General features: G+C 41.1%; 1 protein-coding gene across 3 annotated transcripts in view; it reads right to left on the bottom strand.

The window, feature by feature from the left end:
* The window catches only part of ahctf1 (AT hook containing transcription factor 1), a 105,992-nt gene extending 80,976 nt beyond the window's left edge, over positions 1 to 25,016 (bottom strand). For all 3 annotated transcript variants that reach the window (XM_041174251.1, XM_041174261.1, XM_041174268.1), the window contains exons 1-2: positions 24,863 to 25,016; positions 10,352 to 10,480 (exon numbers count right to left, since the gene is read on the bottom strand). In XM_041174251.1, the coding sequence (XP_041030185.1) occupies positions 10,352 to 10,472 (121 nt within the window). In that variant the 5' untranslated portion in view covers positions 10,473 to 10,480; positions 24,863 to 25,016. The remainder of the gene's footprint in view (positions 1 to 10,351; positions 10,481 to 24,862) is intronic.
* Positions 25,017 to 25,217: the final 201 nt, after the last annotated feature.

Here is a 25,217-nt window from a genome sequence, read left to right as displayed (position 1 = left end):
AATTATAATAAATCCTCCCGCACTCGAAAATCTATCACATAGATTTGCATAAGACGCATCACTGAACAGAGTTTCATTTTTCTAACATCACCCAAAGATGGGAATTTCAAAACACACTGCTCCATTTTTAATTTTGTCAATATTTTGTTTGCCTGAATGATTTCTAAAACTTTGGGATCGTTTATTTTAGTGCTCAATTCTGAAACCTCAAAACTAACGTCTGGCCTTGTCTGTTTGCCTGCCAATTGAGTTGCCCAATTAGACTTCTGAGTTCCTGTTTCAGATGCCACTGTATCTTTCTGGGAGGCCCTACCATTATTAATTGCAAAGGGATTGATGTTCTCTAAATAGGATTGCTGATGTAAATGGAACGTGATCCACTCTGCCTGATTTCCAATCATATGTACTTAAATGCACCAGAAGCTTGACTTCCAATTTTAAACTCTGTTCTCAGCCCATTAATGACAACTGTTTCAGATTCACTACTACCACCCCAAAAAACTTCATCTACATGTATCATAAAGATGCCTGCAAGTTTCTCCCTGGTGCCAACAAAATATTGCCAGGTCTGCTTACAAATGACGGCAGCCCAACTTTAATAAAACTAACCTCACTAAGAAATACCAAACTCTGCTGGCATCATTTAAACCATATACACATTTATTTATCTTCCAGAGAGTCCCTTCTGTGTTTGGCGCCTCTTTAGGTGGACAGAGAAAAACTTCCCTTTGAATTTGGTGTCCCTGCAAAAAAGCTTTAAATATCAATGGACTTACATTCCCAAGCATTTGTAGCTAATAGAGCTAAAAAGATCTTCTGCGTAACGTTCCCAATTTTTCTTCAAACCCTCGTGCCACTACATTGGCTTTAGCTTTATAAGTCCCATCAGGACACACCTTTTCCATGCATATCCATCTATGAGACAGAGCTGGTTGTCCCATATCTGGCACCTCTGTGTATACCTCAATCTCTTTCCAACTATGTAGTTCTTGTTGTTTGGCATCCTTTATTAATTTATCATCCAATTTGTTTGAAGCTGCTAAGACTTCTCGATCACATGGGCTTCTGCGCCCTATAGTGTTACCAGTCTGTGCCATCCTTGACTTTGTTAAACTATGCCCTCTACCCTGTGTTCTATCATGCTCCGGACTGTTACTGTTTGATCTCCCTCTCCCATTTACAGATGTCCTTTCAACAGTTCACAATCTCTTCCTAGAGGCATGTTCACTCCCAGACCCAGTGTCTGAACTGATGCTACTTATCTGTGCCTTCTGTTTTTGTACTTCACGTTTCCAATCCATTGGCCTAACCTCCTGTCCTTTATCTAGTACATTCATCCAGTTTTTATATTTTCCAGTGGCCTTCCCTGCTCTACGTATAATCGGCACATTCCGCCATTGACTGGCCCCTTCCGGCAAGTGTGTAACTTTAGTGCCAGCTTTCAGCAGTTGACCTCTGGGACAAATTGCCTCATCTTCTTCGTCCAAATTACAGTCTCCATATACTCCGTCAACTTCAGCTACCTGGTCCTCACAATCATGCTACATATGGATATGAGAAGTACATAGTTCCTCATCCCTTCCTACAACACTTTGCAAACCCGGCAAGTTTGTAGTCCACGCCAACTAACCTTGTTGAATGTACCCAAATGGTCAGGTTCCCACGTTGTAAAATTACTGTTTTACCATCTTTACCTATAACCTTTCCTGGGCCTATCCACTCATTAAGTCCTTCCCTTTCATAGAATACCATGTCTCCCTGATTGAAAATAGTTTCTGACGGATGTGCAGTGTGTCTTAGAGCTCGCTGAATTCTGAAGCTTCAGCTTTAACGAACGCTCTTCTACCCGCGTGTAGTGCATTTAAATGCTTAGAAAAGGTAGAGCTAATCGTAGTTCCCTCCCAAGCTGTGAGATGATCATTCAGGACTGAAGGAATGTTTGGGTTTCTCCCAAAAACCAATTGATGTGGACTCTCGCCCTCAGCCAACTGCAGTGAATTCTTGGCATGGACAGCCCAAGCTAGAGCTGATGTTAATTTACAGCTTGGTCTATCCGCCAATATTTTATGAAGCATCTCATCCATAGTCGCATGACTCCTTTCACACACTCCATTACTAAAGGGGCTTTCAGCTGTGGTATTCTTAACTGTTATATTCATATTTTCACAAACATCCCGGAACTCATCGTAAGAAAATTCACCCCATTATAAGTGAGGAATTTCACTGGTGGTCCCAAATCCACTTCTCCATTACCTGTGCCACAATTATTTTCTTTCCTTTACCATATATGATTGTTGACTGGCTAAACCTTGTTGCCAAATCTACGAAATGTAAAAATGTTCTTTTCTTTATCCCACACCTTTAAATCCATTGCCACAACTTCACTGAAATCCCTCGCTAAAGGTAGACTCACTATTGGCCATGACGATGTCCTTCTGTATTTCTTATATATGTCACCTCTCTTGCTTATCTCCTCTATAAAGTTCAGCGTACTTTCCACCCCTTAGCAAAATTTTCAATCTTTGCGAAGAAGGGTGGGCAAGCTGCCGATGCAATTTTAATACAATTTGCTTTTTGTCTTCCAAATTGCTATCCCCTGACACTAATAACAATTCTTTAATCTTAGTAGAAAAGTTGAGTTTCATTAGAAGGAATACAGTCGTGTCCAGATTGCATAAATTATAAATCCACAGGTTTTCCAAATACAATGACCTCGTCATTTTTCATGTCCAGCTTCATTTGCGCTTTCTTCATCAATGGTCTGCTCAACAGTAATGGTATTTCGCTAGACACTACATCCATGCTGAAGAAATGATTGACTCCAGCTACCTTACAGGGAATCACTACCCTTTTAAAAGATTTTAGGGTATTATCATCTCCAAATCTAAAACTTGTGGAACTCTCAAATTCTTTAACCTTATTCCAGCCCTTGTCATTTAAGGAGTCCAGGTAGCATTTTAACCAGTCTATTCTACAGATGTGCAGCCATTATCTAGCACCGTACAGTTGAAGGACTCTGCCATCAAGACATTCATCACCGGGCTGAAACTTTTTGTAACTAATACAATGCCCTCTCTTTAGTCAATATCTCCATCTTCCTCTTCTGAATCTTCTGTCTCATGTTTAATTTTACATTGTTATATTGTTTAGGACAGTTTATTGTATAATGGTATTTTGAATTGCATCCAAAACACCGATTGACCATGTCCTGGGTATTTCTGGGACTCATTCTTGTGTCGTAAATTCCTAATTCTTTTCTCCTGCCATAACTGTCCAAGGTGTTTCTGTCCCCATTGTTCCTAGTTACAATCTACTTTTGTACTGATGCCTGCATCCTGTTTCTAAATAATCTCACCATTCCCTTAACTTTGTATCCTCCATTTTCTGTCTTAGCACCGAATGGCTCATTTGCTCCATGAACGCTGCTGGAAAGGAATGGCTTCCGAGGTTTTTTTTTAAAAAAAGAGCTTCTGACATCTGTTCTAGCAGTGTGTGCCTTTCTGAAAATTCAACTCCCGTTTGAACTAGAAGCCTGTCCATAGTCAATACTTTGGCACAGTCTAGTAACTAGAACACCAGCGCCGATAGGGGAATTTCTAGATGGAACTTTTGCAATCTTGCATATAACCTACTGAATTCCATTATGTAATCTTCTATGGAACTCTCTTCCAACTTTCTAAATTTTTAAAATCAGACTGTGCTTCGTAAGCACTTAATAAATAATCTTTTTGATCGATCTTATCCATAAAATCGAATAATGTTTCCAAGCCTTCATCCTTGTCCAAATGATCAGACTCCAACTCTGAAAATACATTTTATTTTGCTCTTGTATGGTAACGAAAATGCCAAGGCCATTCCCTGTTTTTTCTCTGGCAAGGGCGTAACCCATGTCCATATAGTTACTTCATTCTTGCATTGTTCATAGGGTTCATTCTCAGAAAACATTGGTGGGTAATCATATCCCAAAACTCTGCATTTTAATTCAGCCACTCTCATTTTTTTGAGCAACTCCAAACCACTCTGCTCTTAAAGTTAACTCCAAATACAATCTTTTGTCTGAAGAAAGCTTAGTTTCTAATCTTTTACTTCCAACCAGCAACCATTCTCTGCTACACTGTTAAGTTCCAATAGTTGTTTAGAGATGAAGAGCAAAGCCAAGACAGACACCTTCAGACAGAGTTTTATTGCTGCTCATAAAACTCTCCACTGACAGAACTAGTCTCAGCTGTTTTCCCTTTTATACAACTAAATAGGTACTTATTAAACAACATACTAGCAACGGAGCTTCTTTAAATGTTTCCTTCCCTAATGGGGGTGGTGGCATGGGGTAGTGTGGGGAAACATGATCACAAAATATTGGCCATCATCAACTCATTCATTCTTCCCCATCACAAATCCCAGTTGGGAAGAATCTGTTGCTCAAATCTTCTTTGCAGTAACATGTAGAACTATACAAAGCAAAATTCAAGATGCAAATCAGTAATTCATTATTGTATTGCAGCTCTCATTAGAACTGCATTCCCAGAAAACAAGCATCACAATTAGATAAAAACAGAATTACCTGGAAAACCACAGCAGGTCTGGCAGCATCGGCAGAGAAGAAAAGAGAACTATAGTTCTGTTGAAGGGTCATGAGGACTCGAAACGTCAACTCTTTTCTTCTCCGCCGATGCTGCCAGACCTGCTGAGGTTTTCCAGATAATTCTGTTTTTGTTTTGGATTTCCAGCATCCACAGTTTTTTGTTTTTTTTAATTTTTGTTTTTATCACAATTAGATAATTTATTGTATTGACATGAGCAAGCAACACCATCAATGAATGTATTTTTGTAGAAAAATGGACAATATTGATGAACCAACAAGTTTTTTTTATTCATTCATGGATGTGGGCGTTGCTGGCTAGGCCAGCATTTATTACACATCCCCAAATGCCGTTGAGGTGGTGCTGGTGAACTGCCTTCTTAAACTGCTGCAGTCCTTGTGGTGCAGGTGCACCCACAGTGCTGTTAGGGAAGGCTTTCCAGGATTTTGACCCAGTGACAGTGAAAGAACAGCGATATGTTTCAAAGACAGGAGGCTTGGAGGGGAACTTGCAGGTGGTAGTTTTCCTAAGTTTCTGCTGCGCTTGCCCTTCTAAATGGTAGTGGTCATGGGTTTGGAAGGTGCTGCCTAAGGAGCCTTCGTGAGTTTCTGCAGTGCATCTTATAGATGGCACACACTGCTGCCACTGCTCGTCTGTGGTGGAGGGAGTAAATATTGGTGGATGGAGTGCCAATCAAACGGACTGCTTTGTCCTGGATGGTATCAAGTTTCTTGATTGTTGTTCAAGCTGCACTCATTCAGGCAACTGGGGAGTATTCTATCATAGTCCTGACTTGCGCCTTGTAGATTGGTGGACAAGCTTTGGGAAGTCAGGACTCCGCGTCTCTTACTTGCTCTTGTAGCCACAGTATTTATATGGCTAGTCCAGTTCAGTTTCTGCTCAATGGTAACCCTGAGGATGTTGATAGTGAGGGACTCAGTGATGGTAATGCCACTGAATGTCAAGGGGCGACGGTTAGGTTTTCTCTTGTTGGAAATGATCATTGCCTGGCACTTGTGTGGCACAAATGTCATTTGCCACTTGTCAGCCCAAGCCTGGATATTGTCCAGGCCTTGCTGCATATGGGAACAGACTGCTTCAGTGTTTGAGCAGTCGCAGATGGTGCTGAATATTGTGGAATCAGCAGCGAACATCCCCACTTCTGACCCTATGATGGAAGGAAGGTCATTGATGATACAGCTGAAGATTGTTGGGCCGAGGACACGACCTGAGGAACTCATGCGATGATGTCCTGAAACTGAGATGATTGACCTCCAACAATCACAGCCATCATCTTTTGTGTCAGGTAGGACTCCAACCAGCAGAGGTTTTCCCCCTGATTCCCACCGACTCCAGTTTTGATAGGGTTTCTTGATGCCACACTCAGTCTAAGGCTGCCTTGATGTCAAGGGCAGTCACTCTCACCTCACTCCTAAAGTTCAGCTCTTTTGGCTATTTTTGAACCAAGGCTATAATGAGGTCAGAAGCTGATTGACCCTGGCGAAACCCAAGCCAAGCATGTGAGACAAGGTTATTGCTAAGCTAAGTATGTCTGGTGCTGCTCCTGGCATGCCCTCCTGCACTATTCATTAAACCAGGGTTGATCCCCTGGCTTAGTGGTAATGGTAGAATGGGGTATATACCAGGCTATGAGGTTACAGATTGTGGTTGAGTACAATTCTGCTGTTGCTGATGGCCCACAGCATCTCATGGATGCCCAGTCTTGCTAGATCTGTTCAAAATCTATCCTATTTAGCACAATGGGTGTGCCACACATGATGGAGGGTATCCTCATTGTGAAGGCAGTACTTAATCTCCACAAGGACTGTACAATGGTCATTCCTACCGATACTGTCATGCACAGATGTACCTGCAGCAGGCAAGTTGGTGAGAATGAGATCAAGTATGTTTTTCCCTCGTTGGTTTTCACACCATCTGCCACAGACCCAGTCCAGCAACTATGTTCTTTAGGATTCGGACAGCTTGGTCTGTGGTAGTGCTACTGAGCCACTCCTGTGATGGACATTGAAGTCCCCCACCCAGGGTACATTCTGCACCCTTGCCACCCTCAGTGCCTCCTCCAGGTGGTGTTCAACATGGAGGAGCATTGATTCAGCAGTTTGGGGGGGGGGGGGGGGGGCAGTATGTGGCAATCAGCAGGAGGTTTCCTTGCCCATGTTTGACCTGATGCCATGAGACTTCATTGGGTCCAGAGTTGATATTGCAGACTCCCAAGGCAACTCCCTCCTGACTCTATACCACTGTGCCAGCACCTCTGTTTTGTCTTTCCTGCCAGTGAGACAGGACATATCCAGGGATGGTGATGGTGGTACTTGCAACATGATCTGCAAGGTATGATTCCGTCAGTACCACTTTCTCAGGCTGTCGCTTGACTAGTCTGTGAGACAGCTTTCCCAATTTTGGCACAAGCCCCCAGATATTAGTAAGGAGGACTTTGCAGAGTCAACAGGGCCGGGCTTGCCATTGTCGTTTCTGGTGCCTAGGTCGATGCTGGGTGGGGTTTCATTCCTCCTTATTGGTTGACTTTTTAGAGGTTTGATACAACTGAGTAACTTACTAGGTCATTTCAGAGAGCATTTAAGAGTCAACCACATTAATGCAGATCTGGAGTTTGCCATGATGGGATTTGAGCCTGGGCCCCCAGAGCATTACCCGGGGTCTCAGTCCAGTGACAATGCCACTACACCACCGCCTCTCCTATGCCCATGTTTGACCGAATGCCATGAGGCTTCATGGGGTCCAGAGTTGATGCTGAGGACTCCCAGGACAACTCCCTCCCAACTGTATACCCTAAGTGATGTTGAGAGAACTTGTGTCAACTTGGTGGTGATACTACTTAACTGCAGCACCTCAGCCAATTCATCTCTCTGCTCCCATCAGTGTTACACCCTAGTCTTGAATTGCACAAAATGCTCACTGCAGGCAAAACTTTAATTTGCAAGGACAAAATCTGTAATTGCACCCTTAGCTGCTCTTCATTGTTCAAGTGGACACAGTGTGAAAATTTCACACATCCCTATATTTAACTTCTAGCTATAAAACTGTGGAAATCATCAAGAACTTCAATTATAATAATAGTTTGGCATGGAATAATTATGCACTAGGATCTAATTTCTATAATTATGCTTTTATCTTAAGGCAGCAATAAAAACGGTACACAAAGCCACTGGAACAAGTGCCGGCTCTTATCCCATTCTTGAACCAAACTCTCATCTAATAATCTCAAACACACATTCATTGTTGCATATGGCATGCACTTACTGTACGTATTAACTTTATTTCCTATATCACTTTTATAATATAAAACCCATATGTCTATGTCACAATAACCAAACCATAGGGCAACATTTTATAATTGGTAAAGCTGTTGCTTTTTAGGAAAGTTTGCAAATTACATCACTGATTTTTTTTTAAAGCTGCAATTCACCTACAGCCACCCCTACAGTAAATGAAATTTCTAAAAATCAAAAAAAGATGTTGCAGAAAGTAAAAATTCAAACATTTTACTTGGTTCACAATATAATAATAAATTTAGCCATTGTGTCTTTTCATATGTTCAGTAACAAAAGTTCTACTTGGAGTGTTCAGCTTCTCTTAAAACCTAGGTTTCAACTCAACCATTTTGAGAGCTTTTGACTATATTTGTGAAGAATTTCCCAGAATGCAATCTGTGCATCATAGGAAATACAGGGATATGTACTCCATATTCTCTTTAATAAAATCCAATATGAAAAATCAGTTCAAAAAATGGTGCAATATCAGAAATTTTGTATCTTTCAAATTTTACAAAAGAAAGGTTTCTTCTTTCTCCACTAAAATTGTGTATTACTAATTAACCTCTTTAAATTAAGAATAAGGAATGTAATCTAAATGTGGGGTATTGCAGCTAAACATTTAGCAGCATTTGTAGATACAAACTCATGATAAGACAATATTAAATCACAGGTTCACATTTGCTTCCTTTGAGAACTGTAATCTTGCATAATGATTCTGAGTTGAATCTAAGTTTTGCAAATATAAGTTATGAATATGAATCCTTATTAGTTATAAGCAATCCTGTGCCAATAAATCTGGAAGGAGGACTCAGAAGACAAATAAAAGCCCTTCACAACTGATCCAAAAACTACGTCAGCAACATTTCATTTTAAATGGAGGCTCTAGAATGGAGATTAATCAGAAGTACTGGCTACAATAAAAAATAAATTTTAATGAATTCCAAAATATAGTGATATAGTGTGTAACGATGGCCACTCTTGGAAGGAATGCACCATTATTCAGATTTGGAGGGAACTTCCGAATAAAACTCTGAATTTAACAGATTACTAATGCAGTATCTTTTATTAAGTATTCCATCAGAAATATTTAGTGATCAAGGATTTCTATGATTCTACAAGAAGCATTTTAGGTTACTCTTAGCTTAGGATAATAAAACTCATGCCCTGAACCAATGGGGCAGCTTTCCTACCCAATATTGTAAGAATTGTTTCTGAAAGGAATAACAATATTTGAGTAAAAAGTATATATTTTATTCCTTTAACCAAAAAGAAAGAACAGGAGAAGAAACTGTAAAAACATTGCTTTAAATAATGTAATCCACTTTGTGCGCTTTAGTTGATGTAAGCTGGTCTCAATGAAGCCACTACTGTGGTTGAGTAACAGCATTTTATGTATTTTAACTTGACGCCTGTACTGAATTATGGGAGAACAGGGTGCTTGCCAAAAAAAAACCTGGTAATGAGTGTAAGAAAAATAAATTAAACCAGCACTGTATAGAACTCCAGCACTTTGACTGTCAATCAATCTAGATTTTGTGCATTATCTAGCCATATAGAGAAAGCCTGAAAAATATCTCAGTACAAACTGAAGTTTTGCTTCGCATAATTTATACTCAGAAGATTCCTTCTCCTGTATTTAGGCATGAGCTGGAAAAAAAATCTACTTGAAGAGTTCAGCTTCTCTAAAAATCTAGGCTTCGACTGTGTATTTTCACCTCAGCTATTGGGAATTCTTTTGACTATATTTGTGCATTCTAAGGAGTGCAATCTCATTGCAAGGGACAGTTAGTGACTGTCTGATATGAAAGATCCCAGAAAATCAAAGCATTTTTATCAGTTCTGAACAATGTACCCTCCAATCTTTATTTGTCGTGTAGTGTTTAAGTGTAGGTCCTTTAAATTTTTTGTGTAGCCACTTGGTAATTTGAGGAGTTGATTTGTTTGTGGCCTGCGCAGCAGTTTTCAGGTTACTGTGCAGCCACTTGTCCTATAGGAAACATTAGTTCCAATGCTTAGACCTACAACAGGTTACCAGATAGCAAGTGCTGTTTTGGTAAATGATGCAAAAAGAAAAGTGCTTTGTTTAATTCCTGGCAAGTTGTACCATAGAAAATACGTACCTTGAAACCAGAAAACCCAAATGCCATCACTGAACTCCATTCAAGGACAAATTGACCAGAATCAATCAATCAATAACTTGAAACAAAAGTATCCAGCACCATAAGATAATGAAGCGAAACAGCTTAACATACAAGCAGTTACAATTTCCAGAACTACACTGCAAACACTCTTGTAGTCAAAGCATGCTGATATTCAATGATATCTACTAATCTGAAGGTGAGATGGGGGAAAAAAAAATCAAAATTCTACAAACAACATAGTGTAACGTTTAAGAAACCTTAAACAAAATGAGAAGTAAGTTACAGGCTAAAATAAACAAATTACGCTCATTTTGATCACAGTTATATACCATACCTGCGGCAATTTTCCCATATAGACCTTCATCTTGTGTTGACTCGTCATCAGCAAGAGCTTCTATGGTCACTTCTGGAAACTGTAGTAGACCACTGGTGACTTGTGCTGCAAGTTCAGACATACTTCACTCTGAAATAGAATAAGCTGAAATATATGGGGTGCTACAGATCAATCACACAGCAATTTCAGTATTTATAATTTTTAAACACTAAGCAGACCTCCCATGGCAAGGTCAAGGCTACACTTCTATAATTATGTTAGGGATGACACCAAAACAACTGATTTTCAGTGACAAATTCTATTTTTTATTAAAAACATATTTTGGGATTGAATTCCGTGACTGTCCATTATTCTGTGAAACCATTTCATATACTGTTTTAAATATTTTTTTTTATCCCTTTTCCAGTTTTAAAGCTCAAAATATACAGCAAGATAGTATACAAGATGTACCATTTGGAATTAGATATCTGATATCTAGTAGAACTGGAGTAGGATTTAGCTGCACCAGGGGTAGTTCTTTGCTCTGCTATTGTTGGCTGTTAGCAGCACTGAGGTTTGGAAGCATTTGTGGATTATACAGTCTAGCATCACTGTAGATTGAAAACCTTGAGGCTTTTGCTGGACCAAGGGTATGGGATTTTGTTGACTCCTGGATTCCTGGTATTGATCAGCAATGAAAGAAAGGATTTCACTGGTTTAGAACTTTCTTGAACATCTTTGCAACCATTTAATTTTTTAATATATAGGCTGTAGGCATCGCTGGCTAGGCCAGCATTCATTGTCCACCCCTGGTTGCTCTTTTTCAGAGGGCATTTAAGAGTCAACCACATTGCTGAGAGTCTGGAATCACTTGTAGGCCAATCCAGGTAAGGACCGCAAATTCCCTTCCCTAAAGGACATTAGTGAACCAGATGGGCTTTTATGACATTCAATAATGCTTTCATAGTCATCATCAGGCTTTTAATTCCAGATTTTAATTGAATTCAAATTCCACCATGAACCCAGGTCCCCAGAGCACTTCCCCTGGGTTTTTGGGTTACTAGTCCAGTGACAGTGACGCCACACCCAATGATTAATTCTTGGAAGTTTCTTTCTCCCTCTCTTTTCCTATCTCCCCAAAAGGTATCAATAAATAGAATAAATAGTTACATTTTCTCAATACAATGCTTATAGCAGACAAATTGATGCCAATCAGGATTGGCCCATTGCACATGGAGGACAATGTGGCCAAGGAATTTTAAAAGGAGTACAAACACTAGCTGTCAGAATAGCATTAGTTTTAGCTGAAACCCTTGCTGGTTGCTTTATTTTCATGTGTATACACAGCACAATATAAATAAATACCCAATCTGTTTTGTGGTGCACAAGGTCACATGCCTCCTTCCAAAGGGTGTGACCCAAGCAAAAGTACTGGGGTCTCAAACAGCTTGGTCCCTGTCCTCAGGTACCTAACTGCCAAGGTCATGCTGGTGGACAAAACAGATCAGGACAGGACAGCAATGCAAATCATTCCTGCCACCTGCGACAAGCTGGCAATCATAGCAGTTGCTGAGGTTCTAGTGGCAAAATGAATCATTGGGGGGTGGTAAAACACTGAAGCTGGCAGAACTACCTGATCAGAATCACAAAAATCACACAAGGGCTTAATGACCAACTGCAAGATGAACAGGTAATTTAAACTGCATGCTCTTTGAAACACCCAGCACGCTTATTATTTTTAAGTGGTATTTTTGTAATCGGCGCCAAGGGTGATGCCAATTGGTTTGTGCCATTTATCCAAAACAGACAGTTGACTGTGATAAGTGCAAACAGTGTACATTCTGGGGGCTATATTTTAAAAATTGACAATTAGGCCTAAACCAGTTTGGCTAAATGGTCTGACCTATGCTGAACACTCTTATTTAATTACAGCCTTTCAAAACACATCAAAATTTTGAAGATTCAGTTCAAAACTCATCTCTTGGGCTATTTTTTGTTGTGCGCATCTATTTTAAATAAAAACTAAGAAATAGAAATAGTTTATAGAAATTTATGTTCAGTAAAGGCTACAGGGTCAGTTTTATAGGGTGTGCAGGATTTGGAGATTACAGAAGAGGTTTACTATTCCATGAACTCTTTTAAAATAACTCAATTAAAGATTCATAGATTCTCTCAACTTAAACCCTCATGTATTTAGAAACAACAATAGCTTCAACAGGCGTGCAACTGGTGCACTCTGAAGTTATTTTACTCAAAGAACATGTTCTTTAAAAAAAAACTGAATAAAACTTTGGAAGTTATGTTTTTAAAAAAGTGAAAAGCTAAAAAGTCAGAAGAACCAAATAGGTTTGGTCAGAATCTGACAGGTATACATAATTTGATAAATGTGAATGCTAATGGTGCCTCCTGGGAAACTGTACATTGCGGATCCTCAGACTACGTTAATAACTACACCACTCTCAGCAAAAAAAAACTCAAGGCCAAATCAGGATTTTTGGAGGCAGATGTGCCTTCAAGCCACAATAAGACAAAACAAAAATAAGTTGGTAATTTTAATGCTAATGCAAAATACAATTTAACTTTTTAAAATTTATTTTGGACAAATATCAATTGCCATGGGAAAAAATATTTGAGAAAAGTATTTTAAGAGTTTTTTTTGATTGGTTCACTAACAAATGACAAAATTAAATGGGGCTTTGCAAAAATTAACATGTACAGACAGATTTCCAACACTAATGACTCAAAATTGTGACACTGGGATTGCCTGTCATACATAAGAGAGTGGGGGAGTGAGAGAGACACTGCAAGAATAATTCTATAGATTAAGTGTTTTCTAGCACTTCCAAGGGACATTTCGTCATTTTGTTCCTGACTCAGGGTGGGGTGGCATTTTATTATATTAAAGGTATTATTTAAATGCAAGCTGTTCAACAAGCTATAGAATTCAGTTTCAGCTACCACTAATAAGCTGGGCGGAGACTCATGTGGAGCACATATACGAATAGGACCTAATAACCTGTTTCTGTCCTGTAATTTCTAAGCAATTCTACGTAATCTTTTACATGCCAAAAAGCAACCATTTATCTATCCCATGAAAAACAAAATTTTATTCCACTTATCAAGAAAATTTGTTCTTTCTGGAACTAGAACAGGAAATACTGTACAGAGGTACAATGCGATTAACACAAGTATGCACCTAAACTGAATCAACCATTAGGTGGTTGAGAACAGCAAGAGATGTACAACTTTTGCTATTTATAAATTGCTTAATGGAGTGCTCGGGATACTTTATTTCTGTATACTATCCACATAAATGCACCAATGAGCCCCATCATCTAATCCCATCAGCATATCCTTCCTCCCTTGTGCTTATCCATGCTATTCGCATCAACCAGAATAGATAAAAATACCTGCTACTGCCTTCTTCCATCCACATCATTTCATTTCAGGGTGTATTTCGTTCTTTACAGAGTCATCAAGATCTATGTATTGCACGGTGTCGATATTATGTACATTGTGCTCAAATTTAGATACATCGTAAAACTATTTTCATATTACTTCTAACAAACATGTTTTAATCCAATCCCAGGAAATAATGTACATCTCTGCTAATGGCAATAAGATTTGCAACATAAAGATACAAAATAATTACAGAAAATGTATATCAAAACATTTTTATTTGAAATAGCATTTCCATCTTAAGCTTGTTATTCCAACAAACTTGAGCTTTAGATTCTAGGACTTCTAAGGACTAGCAATGTCAGCCAAAGTGAGTCAACAAGATACCAGTTCATAACTCCCTGTATGCAACTGTACATACAATTTCTCCAATTACTGACAAGAAGACTGTCCCTTTACAAAGCATGCAAATGCATCCCTTCCTCGGCTTCCTTACCACAGGTAAATTCACAGTGGAAATAATTTAAGTAGTGAAAGTAACTGGAACATGTTTGCATATAACAGGTGAAATGCAAACATTTCAGAATTTTAACTTAAAAAAAGTAAGACTCTACATTCTAGAAATTGTTCATTTATAAACATATTGTGTGACAAATTAAACTTTGCATTTTGGAACAATAGAACCGTTACAGCAATGGAGGCAGCCATTTGGCTTGTCGTCTCCATGCTGGCCCTCTGAAGGAGCAATTCGCCTAGTGCCACAACCAATTTTTTCCCATAACCCTGCAATTCTTTCCTTTTCGGATAATGATCCAGTTCTCTTTTGAATTCGCCTCCACCATGCTCTCAGGCAGTGCTTTCCAGATCCTAACCACTTGCTGCATTAAAAAAATTTTCCTCATGTTGCCATTGCTTCTTTTGCCAATTATCTTACATCTATGCTCTCGGGTTCACCAATGGGAACAGTTTCTCTCTACTCTGTTCAGTCCCCTCATGATTTAAGATATCCATATCAAATCTCCTCTCAACCTTTTCTCCATTTATCTACATAACTGAAGTTCCTCATCCCTGGAACCATTCTTGTGAATCTTTTCTGCACATGCTCTAATACCTTCACTTTATTCCTAAATGTGTTTAATTTTTATTTATATGTTGCAATATATAAAGTAGTTAACAGTTGCGTTTCTTTTGTGTTTGAGAAAGATGTTAAAGAAATTAAAAAATAAAGGGATTAGTGTGGGAAAGTGGAATGGAGATATATCAGACATGATCATACTGATTGAGGAGCAGGCTCGAAGGGGTCACATGACCTATTTCTTAAACTCTTGAACATAGATGTTCTGGAAAGATTATACCATTATTCAAGTTTTCAGGAGGGCACTGAATATAAGCACCTGTTTTAGCAGAAATCTTCTGGTGACATTCAGTAGTGCCGCAGAAATGTTTAGTATACAGCACAAACAGGCCATTCGGCCCAACCAGTCCAAGCAGGAGTTTATGCTCCACTCAAGCCTCCTTCTGTCTTTCCTCATTGAAATCTCCCATCGTAATGCTATTCTTTTTTCCTCCACATGCTTGTCTAGCTCCCCCTTGAATGCATCTATACTATCTGGCTCAACCACTTTTTGTGGTAGCAAGTTCTACATTAGAACCATAGCAAAATTACAGCACAGAAGGAGGCTATTCAGCCCTCTTGACCATGCCAGCCTGAGGACACCCAGGTGCCCTTTCTAATCCCACCTTCCTGCACCCAGCCCATAGCCCTGCAGCTTACAGCACTTAAGGTGCAGATCCAGGTACTTATTAAAAAAGAGTTGAGGGTTTCTGCCTCTACCATCAACTTGGGCAGCGAATTCCAGACACCCACCCTCTGTGTAAAAAAGTTCTTCCTCATGCCCCCCCTACACCTTCTGCCACTTATCTTGAATCCATGTCCCCTGGTTCTAGAATTCTCCAAAAAGGGAAACATCCTCACCACGCTTTTGTGTAAAGAAATTTCTTCTGAATTTCCTAGTCACCAAGCATTGGAATGTCTTGTATTGATGACACCTAGTTATACTCTCCCCCCACAAGAAGAAACATCCTCTCCATATCTACTATAAAAACCTTCCAGAATTTTTAAACACTCTATTAGGTCGCCCCTCCACCTTTTTTCAAGAACAAGACCCAACCTGTCAATCCTGTTCTGATGTGTGCCCATGCTCTTCCAGTATAATCCTTATGAATCCTTTTACAACATGGTGAGTAGAACTGAACGCATTACTCAAGGTATGATTCAACCTAGGTTTGATACGGGTTTAGCATAATTGCCCTTCATTTCAATTGTATTCCTCTACAAATAAAGCTTAATGCTCGATTTACATTCTTATATGGTGTTGCTAATCTGTAGCACAACTCTTAGTTAAAAGCAAAATACTGCAGATACCGAAAATCTGAAATAAAGACAGAAAATGCTGGAAAAACTCAGCAGGTCTGACAGCATCTGTGGAGAGAGAAACAGAATTAATGTTTCAAGTCTGTATGACACTTATTCAGAGCTAAAGGCATATGATGATGACATTTATACTGTTTAAGGGGGTGAAGCTGAAAAAAAGGCCAGCAGTAGGCAGGGGCTATGGGGAGATTGACAAAGGTGCCATGGAGGAAAAGACAAAAGGGAATGTTAATGGTAGTGGGGGTAAGGGCTAAAGGAGGTGCTGACAGTGGCATAAAGGTAAGAAAGCAAATGTTTTAAAAGCAGAACAAGGGTAAGCACTCTGTGAACGAACAACATGGAACAAGTAACAGATGGCCCCATTGTGGGTGGGGAGAGGGACAGTGGTTGGGTGGGGAAAAGGAATAAAAAAAGGAGATAAAACAATGAATGAATTAATAAATGAAAATAGGTGGGTAAAAATAATAATACATTTTAAAAAGGGGGTGAAGATAGAGAGTTCTTGGCCTGAATTTGTTGAACTCAATGTTAAGCCTGGAAGGCTGTAAAGTGCCTTATCGGAAGATGAGGTCCTGTTCCTTCAGTTTGTGTTGGGCTTCACTGGAACACGCAGCAGGCCAAGGACGGACATGTAGGCATGAGAGCAGGATGGTGTGTTGAAGTGGCAATTGACAGAAGGGTGTGGGTCATGTTTGTAGGCAGACCGAAGGTGTTCTGCAAAGTGGTCACCCAATCTGCGTTTGGTCTCCCCAATGTAGAGGAGACCACATTGGGAGCAGCGAATGCAGTAGACTAAATTGAAGGAGGTGCAGGTAAAGTGCTGCTTCACCTGAATGAAGTGTTTGGGCCCTTGGACGGTGAGGAGGGAGGAGGTAAAGAGGCAGGTGTTGCACCCTCTGCGGTTGCATGAGAAGGTGCTTTAGGGAAGGGATGAAGCGTTAGGCATGACAGAGGAGTGGACCAGGGTGTCCCGGAGGGAACGGACCCTACGGAATGCTGACGGGAAAGGGTGAGGGGAAGATGTGTTTGGTGGTGGCATCATGCTGGAGTTGGCGGAAATGGCAGAGGATGATCCTTTGAATATGGAGGCTGGCAGGGTGAGAAGTGAGGACAAGGGGAACCCTATCATTGTTCTGGGAGGGAAGGGAAGGTGTGAGGGCAGAGGCACAGGACATGGGTCGGGCATGGTTGAGGGCTCCGTCAACCACAGTGGGTGGGAAACTTCGGTTAAGGAAGACATGTCAGAAGCATTGTTTTGGAAAGTGGCATCATTGGAACAGATGCAACGGAGGTGACAGAACTGAGAGGATGGGACAGAGTCCTTACAGGAAGGGTTTCCCAATTATTAGCCCATTCTGCAATTTTATTCATGTCCTCCTGTAATTTGTTACAGTCTGTCTTAGTACTGACTATCCACCCTGCCCAAAGTGATGTGACCCACAAATTAAAAATTTATATTTTTGATTCCAAAGTCCAAACTGTTAATGTAAATTGTGAACAGCAATGGTCCCAACACTGTTCCTTGTGGGGACATCGCTTCCCACTTCTGTCCCTCTGAATGACCCAGCAATATGGAAAATTGCTCAGGTATGTCCTGAACACAGAAAGCAGGACAAATCCAACCTGGCCAATTACCACCCCATCAGTCTACACTCGATCATCAGTAAAGTGATGGAAAGGGGTTCATCAACAGTGCTATCAAGCGGCACTTGCTTAGCAACAACCTGCTCACTGACACCCAGTTTGGGTTCCGCCAGGACCACTCAGCTCCTGACGTCATTACAGCCTTGGTTCAATCATGGATAAAAGAGCTGAACTCCCGAGGTGAGGTGAGAGTGACTACCCTTGATATCAAGGCCGCATTTGACCGAGTGTGACATCAAGGAGCCCTAGCAAAGCTCGAGGTCAATGGGTATCAGCGGGGAAACTCTCTGCTGGTTGCACAAAGGAAGATGGTTGTGGTTGTTGGAGGTCAATCATCTCAGTTCAAGGACATCACTGCAAGAGTTCCTCAGGGTAGTGTCCTAGGCTCAACCATCTTCAGCTGCTTCAATGACATTCCTCCCATCATAAAAGTCAGAAGTGGGGATGTTCGCTGATGATTGCACAATGTTCAGCGCCATTCACGGCTCCTCAAATACTGAAGCAGTCCATGTTCAGATGCAGCATGACATGGGACAACATCCAGGCTTGGACTGAATGAGTAAGTAACATTCGCGTCACATTAGTGACGAGCAATGGCCATCTGGAGATGGCCATAAGAGAGAATCTAACCATCACCTCGACATTCAATGGCATTATATCACTGAATCCCCCATTTCAACATCCTGGGGGGTCACCATTGACCAGAAACTGAACTGGGCTAGCCATATAAATACTGTGGTTACAAGAGCAGGTCAGAGGCTAGGAATCCTGCGGTGAGTAACTCACCTACTGACTCTCAAAAACCTGTCCACAATCTACAAGTCAGGAGTATGATGGAATACTCCCCACTTGCCTGGATGAGTGCAGCACCAACAACACTGAAGAAGCTTGACACCATCCAGGACAAAGCAGCTCACTTGATTGGCACCACATCCACAAACATTCACTCCCTCCACTACTGATGCATAGTGGCAGCAGTGTGCATCATCTACAAGATGCACTACAGGAACTCACCAAGACTCCTTAGACAGCACCTTCCAAACCTAGTACCACTACCATCTAGAAGGACAAGGGCAGCAGACACATAGTAACACCACTGCCTAGAGGTTCCCCTCCAAGCCACTCACCATCCTGACTTGGAAATATATCGCCGTTTCTTTGCTGCCGCTTGGTCAAAATCCTGGAACATCTCCCCCTTCCCCCCCACCTAACAGCACTGTGGGTGTACCTACAAGAAGTTCAAGAAGGCAGCTCACCGCCACCCCTCAAGGGCAATTAGGGGTCGACAATAAATGCTGGTCTAGCCAGCAAACGCACAACCCTTGAATGAATAAAAGAATAACTATTTGGTAACACTGCCTCAGTGGTAGCACTCACACCTTGGAGTCAGAAGATTGTGGGACCATGCTCCATACCTGAAATTTGATTACATAATCTAGGCCAACACTTTTGTGCAGAGAGCCTGGCCTCAGTTAAGTGTAAAGATCCCATAGCTCTATTTGAAGAGCGGCTGGTGAGTTCATTCCAGTGTCCTGGCCAATATTCAGCCCCCAACCAACACCTAGAACAGAGGGTCTGGTCATTTACTTCATTTCTTTTTGTGGGATCATGCCACACACAAATTGGTTGGTGCAATTCCTACAGTGATCACATTGTACAAGTATATCATTGGTTGTAAAGCATGTTGGTCAACACCTGAAGTCATGAAAGGTGCTATATAAATACAAGCCTTTGTAAATAAAGATATCAATTGGGTTAAAATATTATGTTTTTTATTTCTTGGCTCCAAATGTAAAAGCCCAAATCTTACTCTTAAGTTCCCTTTAAATTATTGTGGAAATGTTCATTCCTCTCCCATCTCACTTTACTTACAAGAACAGGTTCACTGCGAGCAACCACATGGAACATATGTTATCATTGAAAAATCGCAACCTGCTTGCCCGTAAAGCAAGTGATCATAAAAATGACTTCCCACTGAGCTAGCCTGAATAGATACCATCTACTGAAAATGACTCCAACAACTGAGCAAAAAAAAATGGAATATCAAGTTAAATTAGAGCTTGTGAGAACCTTGTAAAATTTAATAAAAACTAGTCAAGCCTAGGATCATGATATGTTCTGGAAGAGGTGTAGTTTTGTTTGACTGGAGGGAGAAGATTAGGGAGAAAAGGAGGGTGGTTTGAGAGAGAAAAGAATGAATTGTAAAATTACCCAGAAAATACTGTGGCCTGTGTAATTTTAGGAATTATGCATAACTTTTTAAATCACTGTTTAATATCTTGCTCATGAACATGAGGAAAGGAAAACAAATATTTATCAAATTATTTTGCCACAGCCTTTATCCGCTTATTGCCATCTATGGAGATCTGCGTTACTGCTTGATCTGTGTGTGAAAGCATGTTGCTTGTTTGAAGCAGTATGGAAATAGTTTTACGATGTATCAATGTGTGAGCAGAATATACATACTATCAACACAGTACAAAACCAGCACAGATCTTGGTAACCCTGTAAAGCCATTTCAAGTTGATGGTAGTGGGGAAGAAAGTTTGAGTGCAGAAAGGAGGGAAAGAAGTTTTTTTAAAAAAAGGAGCAAATCTTGATTTAATTGACCATACTGCTTTCTTTATTTTTCAGCAATGAAATATTTACAACTATCCTCACAATTCTATGTCAACATTTGTTATGTAACCAGTGTTTATCACTGATTACTAGTCAGTTTCTGCTATGGGCATTCCCAGTTTACATTAGACAGTGCACAAACAATTTTATGGACTTAAATGGGATTGTCATGCTCTCAAAAGTGATGCAAGTTTCAATGGCTAATTGGAATACTTACTTAAAATATTATATATTCAGAGTTCCATGTATTGTTTTATGCTCTTTGTAGATCAGCATATACTTATGTTAAATTTATGGCATTTTTATGCTGTTATCCAGATACCCCTTACAATTATATTCAAATCACATGCATATTGTTCACTACTCCAAGCAGAAAGAAAGCACAAATATTTATTTTGTTTACCCCTGAATTTGCTTGGGAAAAGCACTGGCAAAACCTAGGGGGCGGGATAGAATCTGAATCTTAACCAAAGTTAAACCACCATTATTTGTTTAATCCCGCAAACTGTGTTCCTAATCATTACACAGACATCTTGAACACAGATTGTAGCAGTGTTTTGGGGTTTTGATTGGCTGCTGAGGCACAAGAAAGAGTGCTAAGGGCCAAAAATAAGAGCATGCAGCTCACAAATTGCCCCAACCCATTATGTTATCACCTCAGCTCATCACTGAGGATAGAAGTGATTTAAATTACTTTTTTCCTCCTTCACACTTGCCTTTTTCTTATAATCAAAATAATTAAGCATGATACGTATCAATTAGAAATGATGGATTCTCAATTGTTTAAAAAGATAGAGTTTGACACATCAGTAAATTAAATCTAGCAAAGAAAAAGAAACTTTGGAGAATAGTGAATTTACATCGGTGGTCTAATACAAACTCTAGCAAAATTAAGTTTCATGTTACAAAGCGGAGTTATCCTACCAATTTCTAAAGCAATAGTTAAACAGCAGATTTCCTTAGGCAGTCCCTCGGGATCAGGGATGACTTGCTTTCACTCCAGTTCGATGAGTTCTGTGACCGTTGACGAGGCCAATGCGCAATCTGGAAAGACTGCCACATGCCCAGGGCAGGTGGTGCTTGAAAGGTTGGGTAGATGGTTTGTTTGGGGACTTTTGCACTCCCTCCAAAGTCTCAACTTCCCCTCTTCATGTTCCCAATAAAGTGTCCCTATGTGTTTGGTGTCTTCCTGAATGACCCTTCTCCATTTTGGTCAGTAACAAGTCAAGCTAGGTTCTGCCATGGGTTGGGGGGTATGTTTGACCTCTTAAGGAAGGCAGACATAGACAACGAATTTTACCTCCAATGTGCCAGCTCAGCCTTTGGTCAACTAAGGCAGGGAGTACGTGAGTACCAGGATCTCAAACCTGAGACTAAAGTCATGGTTTACCAGTGAACCCCACACTCCTATGTGTTTCGCAGATTTGGCCAGCCTACAATAGGCACCTCAAAGCACAGGATAAGTATCACCAGCAGCACCCTCACGAGATCCTCCAAATCCAGTGATGAGGAAGGCAGTCCAACAGCGGCGTCCTCTCCCAAGCCAACTTGCCCCACATTAGGCCGCTAATCACTCAAAACCAGTTCCACTGAGCAGGACATGATATCTGCATGCCTGATACTGCCAATAACTGTAGATATGTACTACTGCAGTGTTAGAGCAGTTATAACAACACCTCTGGCCACGGCGTAGCGCTAAGGCTAAGTCTATACAACCGAGTTAGTCATTTTTAAAAATCGAGTAGCTTGCTTAGAGCTGCATACAGTAAAGGCAACTACTGAATTAAGACTGCAGAGCAAAAGCTGACACAAAGTAACCAACCTACTGGAAAGAGACAGAGCCCCAGAAGATACAACCTATGTGTTTCACAGTTGCAGTCCACTGCCTGACAATATTATCACTTTGACTGCTGGTACACAAAAATATAGCTAAGCTACCCTCATAAGAAGTCAGTCTGATAAAAAATATAAAAGGTAAAATTATCTTCAGTTAGTGCCATTATCCAGTTCTGATGCGAGCATCAGCATGAGAAAATATTCTCAATACAAGTAATGTCACAAGCTACCACAATCTGCCTGTTTTGGGAGAACATTTAAGTATACACTGGGTGGCAGGATAGATTGCTTCAGCAAACCAATGCCTGAAAATCACAAAAGCCAACATGGCATCGAGCTACAAACTGAATACTTTCTCTACTCTTCCCTACTGCTTTTTAAGCTGTGCTGACAGCTTATAGCTGGAAGCTGACCTACTCCAAGAGATCAGTTAGGCAAATTTGGGGATTTTTCAAAAGTTTCTTCTTCTTCTGGAGTTCTCTGCCCAATGGCAGGTGCGAGCGGCCACAGCGCTGTGCTCTCCACCACAGGTAGGGCAAGGAGGCAGGTCCTGAATCCACAGCTGTGGATCGAACCCTGTGCTATTGGCACTAATCTGATCCACATTGACCATCCAGCCAACAGGCCTCGCCCCAAGGAGTCCAAGTTGCTGTGGCAACATACACTTTTATATGCATATTGCAGCCTGGAGCTGTGGATAGTGATGATAGAGGCTCCAATTTCTTTCCATCACATGGAATCAAGAATCTCTCTCAGTCTTAATGACTGCCGTTGGCATGTGATGGAAGGATTTACAGGTTGATACTCAACCTGTGTGGCCACATTATGAAAACGCATTGCTTAGCCTCAAGTTCTAGGGTGAGGATCGAACCTGGAGCTTCTAGCTCAGAGGCAGGGATGCTACGCACTGCCCCACAAGACCTTCCTTTCAAGAGTTTAACCTAGTCTTAATCAAATGTGCACTTTGCATCTAAACAGAAAAAACTGTTTTGAATTAAAATGACCTATTGTGCATTTCCAGTATACTGTTTCCATTTCAGATTTCCAACATTTACAACATTTCCTTTTGATTTTATTTGCTTATACCTCTGCACTCACCCTTGCATAATATTGAATTTCAATGCTCATGAACAAGGTCCAAAATCAACAGTGCTGCCAATACTGAAATGCAAAATGCACTACTGCTTTCACATTACACACAAAATAAACTCAAGATTTCAAAAGCCTCAATATGAAGCATAACTGATCAGAATACAAAACTGGCAGCATTCATCAGGAACCAAGCCAAAATAAAGTTTCTCCTTCCAAAATACAATGTTTTCTAATAGATGTAAATATGCCTCAATTATGACCAGCATTTGTACAGCAACTACACTGCATCAAAAATATGAGTACCTAATCGTGGCTAACTCTCCAATGTAGAAGTGGGAGAATGCTGCATTTTCCCAGATGATCCAAATGTTTATACAAGATATTAAACCAAGACCCATTTTGTCTGCTTAGATGAAAGTAAACAATCCTATAGTACCACTAAATGCAGATAGTTATTGATTTGTTGTTTGTAGGACTTGTCCACAAAATGGTCACCTACATTTGTCTACATAATTGTGCATTACTCTACATAACACAGTAATCAATAAAAATCAAGGCATCAAAAGACATTAAATAAATGCAAGTTCATGCTTTTCAATGCACAAACCATGTTGCCTGATAACTTTAGTGCAATACGCTTTCAGTGATCTCTATCGTCAAACCTTCCGCGTAGATTGGGTGTAAAATACCTAAGGATTAGCTTTACTTTCCTTTTTTTGGAGTTGTTAAAAACGGTTAGCAAGCTGCAACTCATTTTTGCAAAGGACCCAACCACTGTTACTAGTTCCCTACATGTCATAGGCTCACACTCCGTGGCCAGTTTAATATACAGATTTGTTCTGCGCAAGGGTTTCGGCCCCATGTGCATCCAGTCAAATACCTTCGATACCATTCAATTGGTGCTGGTAGCATAACGTGGTTTCTTCCTATTCAAGAGCACAACGTGCAGATTTCATCCACCAGACTACAAATCCCAGCATTGCTTTCATAAATGAGGAGGAGGATTGGGTGGGTTCAACTCCCTTGTGGACTTTATCACCATACAGACGTTATAAATGTTAATAAATGCAAGATCACTGCACTTTGAATATCTGACACATGCTAACTACACGAAGCGCAGGGAGACGGGGAGGGAGCTCCTTTGCACCGTGTGGATTAAAAAAATCCGAACCGTGTATGAGTCTTTGGGGATTCTGCTCCTTTTTGCAGCCTCCCAGCAAAAATCTTGACCCCATTTAAGATCCCATTCAAAGTGCTGGACATGCTTACAGGGAACAGCAAAGAGAGAGAGAGGAAGGGGGTGGGGGGGGAAAGAGAGAGCCCGGCGCGCGGCGGGGCCTACACGGCAGTGACTCACCCCCACCGCCCAGCCCTCCTCCACCGCCGCCTCTCAGTAAACCCAGGGCGGTAATGTCGACCTCACTCGCAGGCCCACCGGATTGGGGTTTGATGATGAGAGCAGATCCCGGGGTTGTGGGGGTGACTCTCTACAAGACGGGGAGCCTTACCTGCGATCAGATGCAGCAGCAGCAGCAGCAGCACCGCCGCCACCGCCGCCGGGGTGATCCTGTCATTAAATCCAGGGCGCGATGGCCCCCCCCCCTCCACCACCAAACAGCCGCTTTCCCAGCTCTCTTCAGTGCGGTGACGGTTGTCTGTGCCCAGCGCTTCTTTGCCCTGTTTTCTTTCCCTCCCCACCCCCCAGCACCCTGGACACACACACACACACTCTCCCGCTCCTTTTACTTTAACGTCAGCGCCATTTCCCAGCTGGGGCTTGCGCAGTCCCCTCCCCCACCCAACCCAAACCACCCCCCCCCCCTCCCCCCCCCTACCCACACCCACCCCCCCCCCCCCCCCCCC

This window comes from Carcharodon carcharias, chromosome 2, assembly GCF_017639515.1.
Source record: "Carcharodon carcharias isolate sCarCar2 chromosome 2, sCarCar2.pri, whole genome shotgun sequence".
Lineage (NCBI taxonomy): Eukaryota > Metazoa > Chordata > Chondrichthyes > Lamniformes > Lamnidae > Carcharodon > Carcharodon carcharias.
The sequence above is the reverse complement of the archived record's forward strand: the minus strand, read 5'-3'. Positions and strand labels throughout refer to the sequence as shown.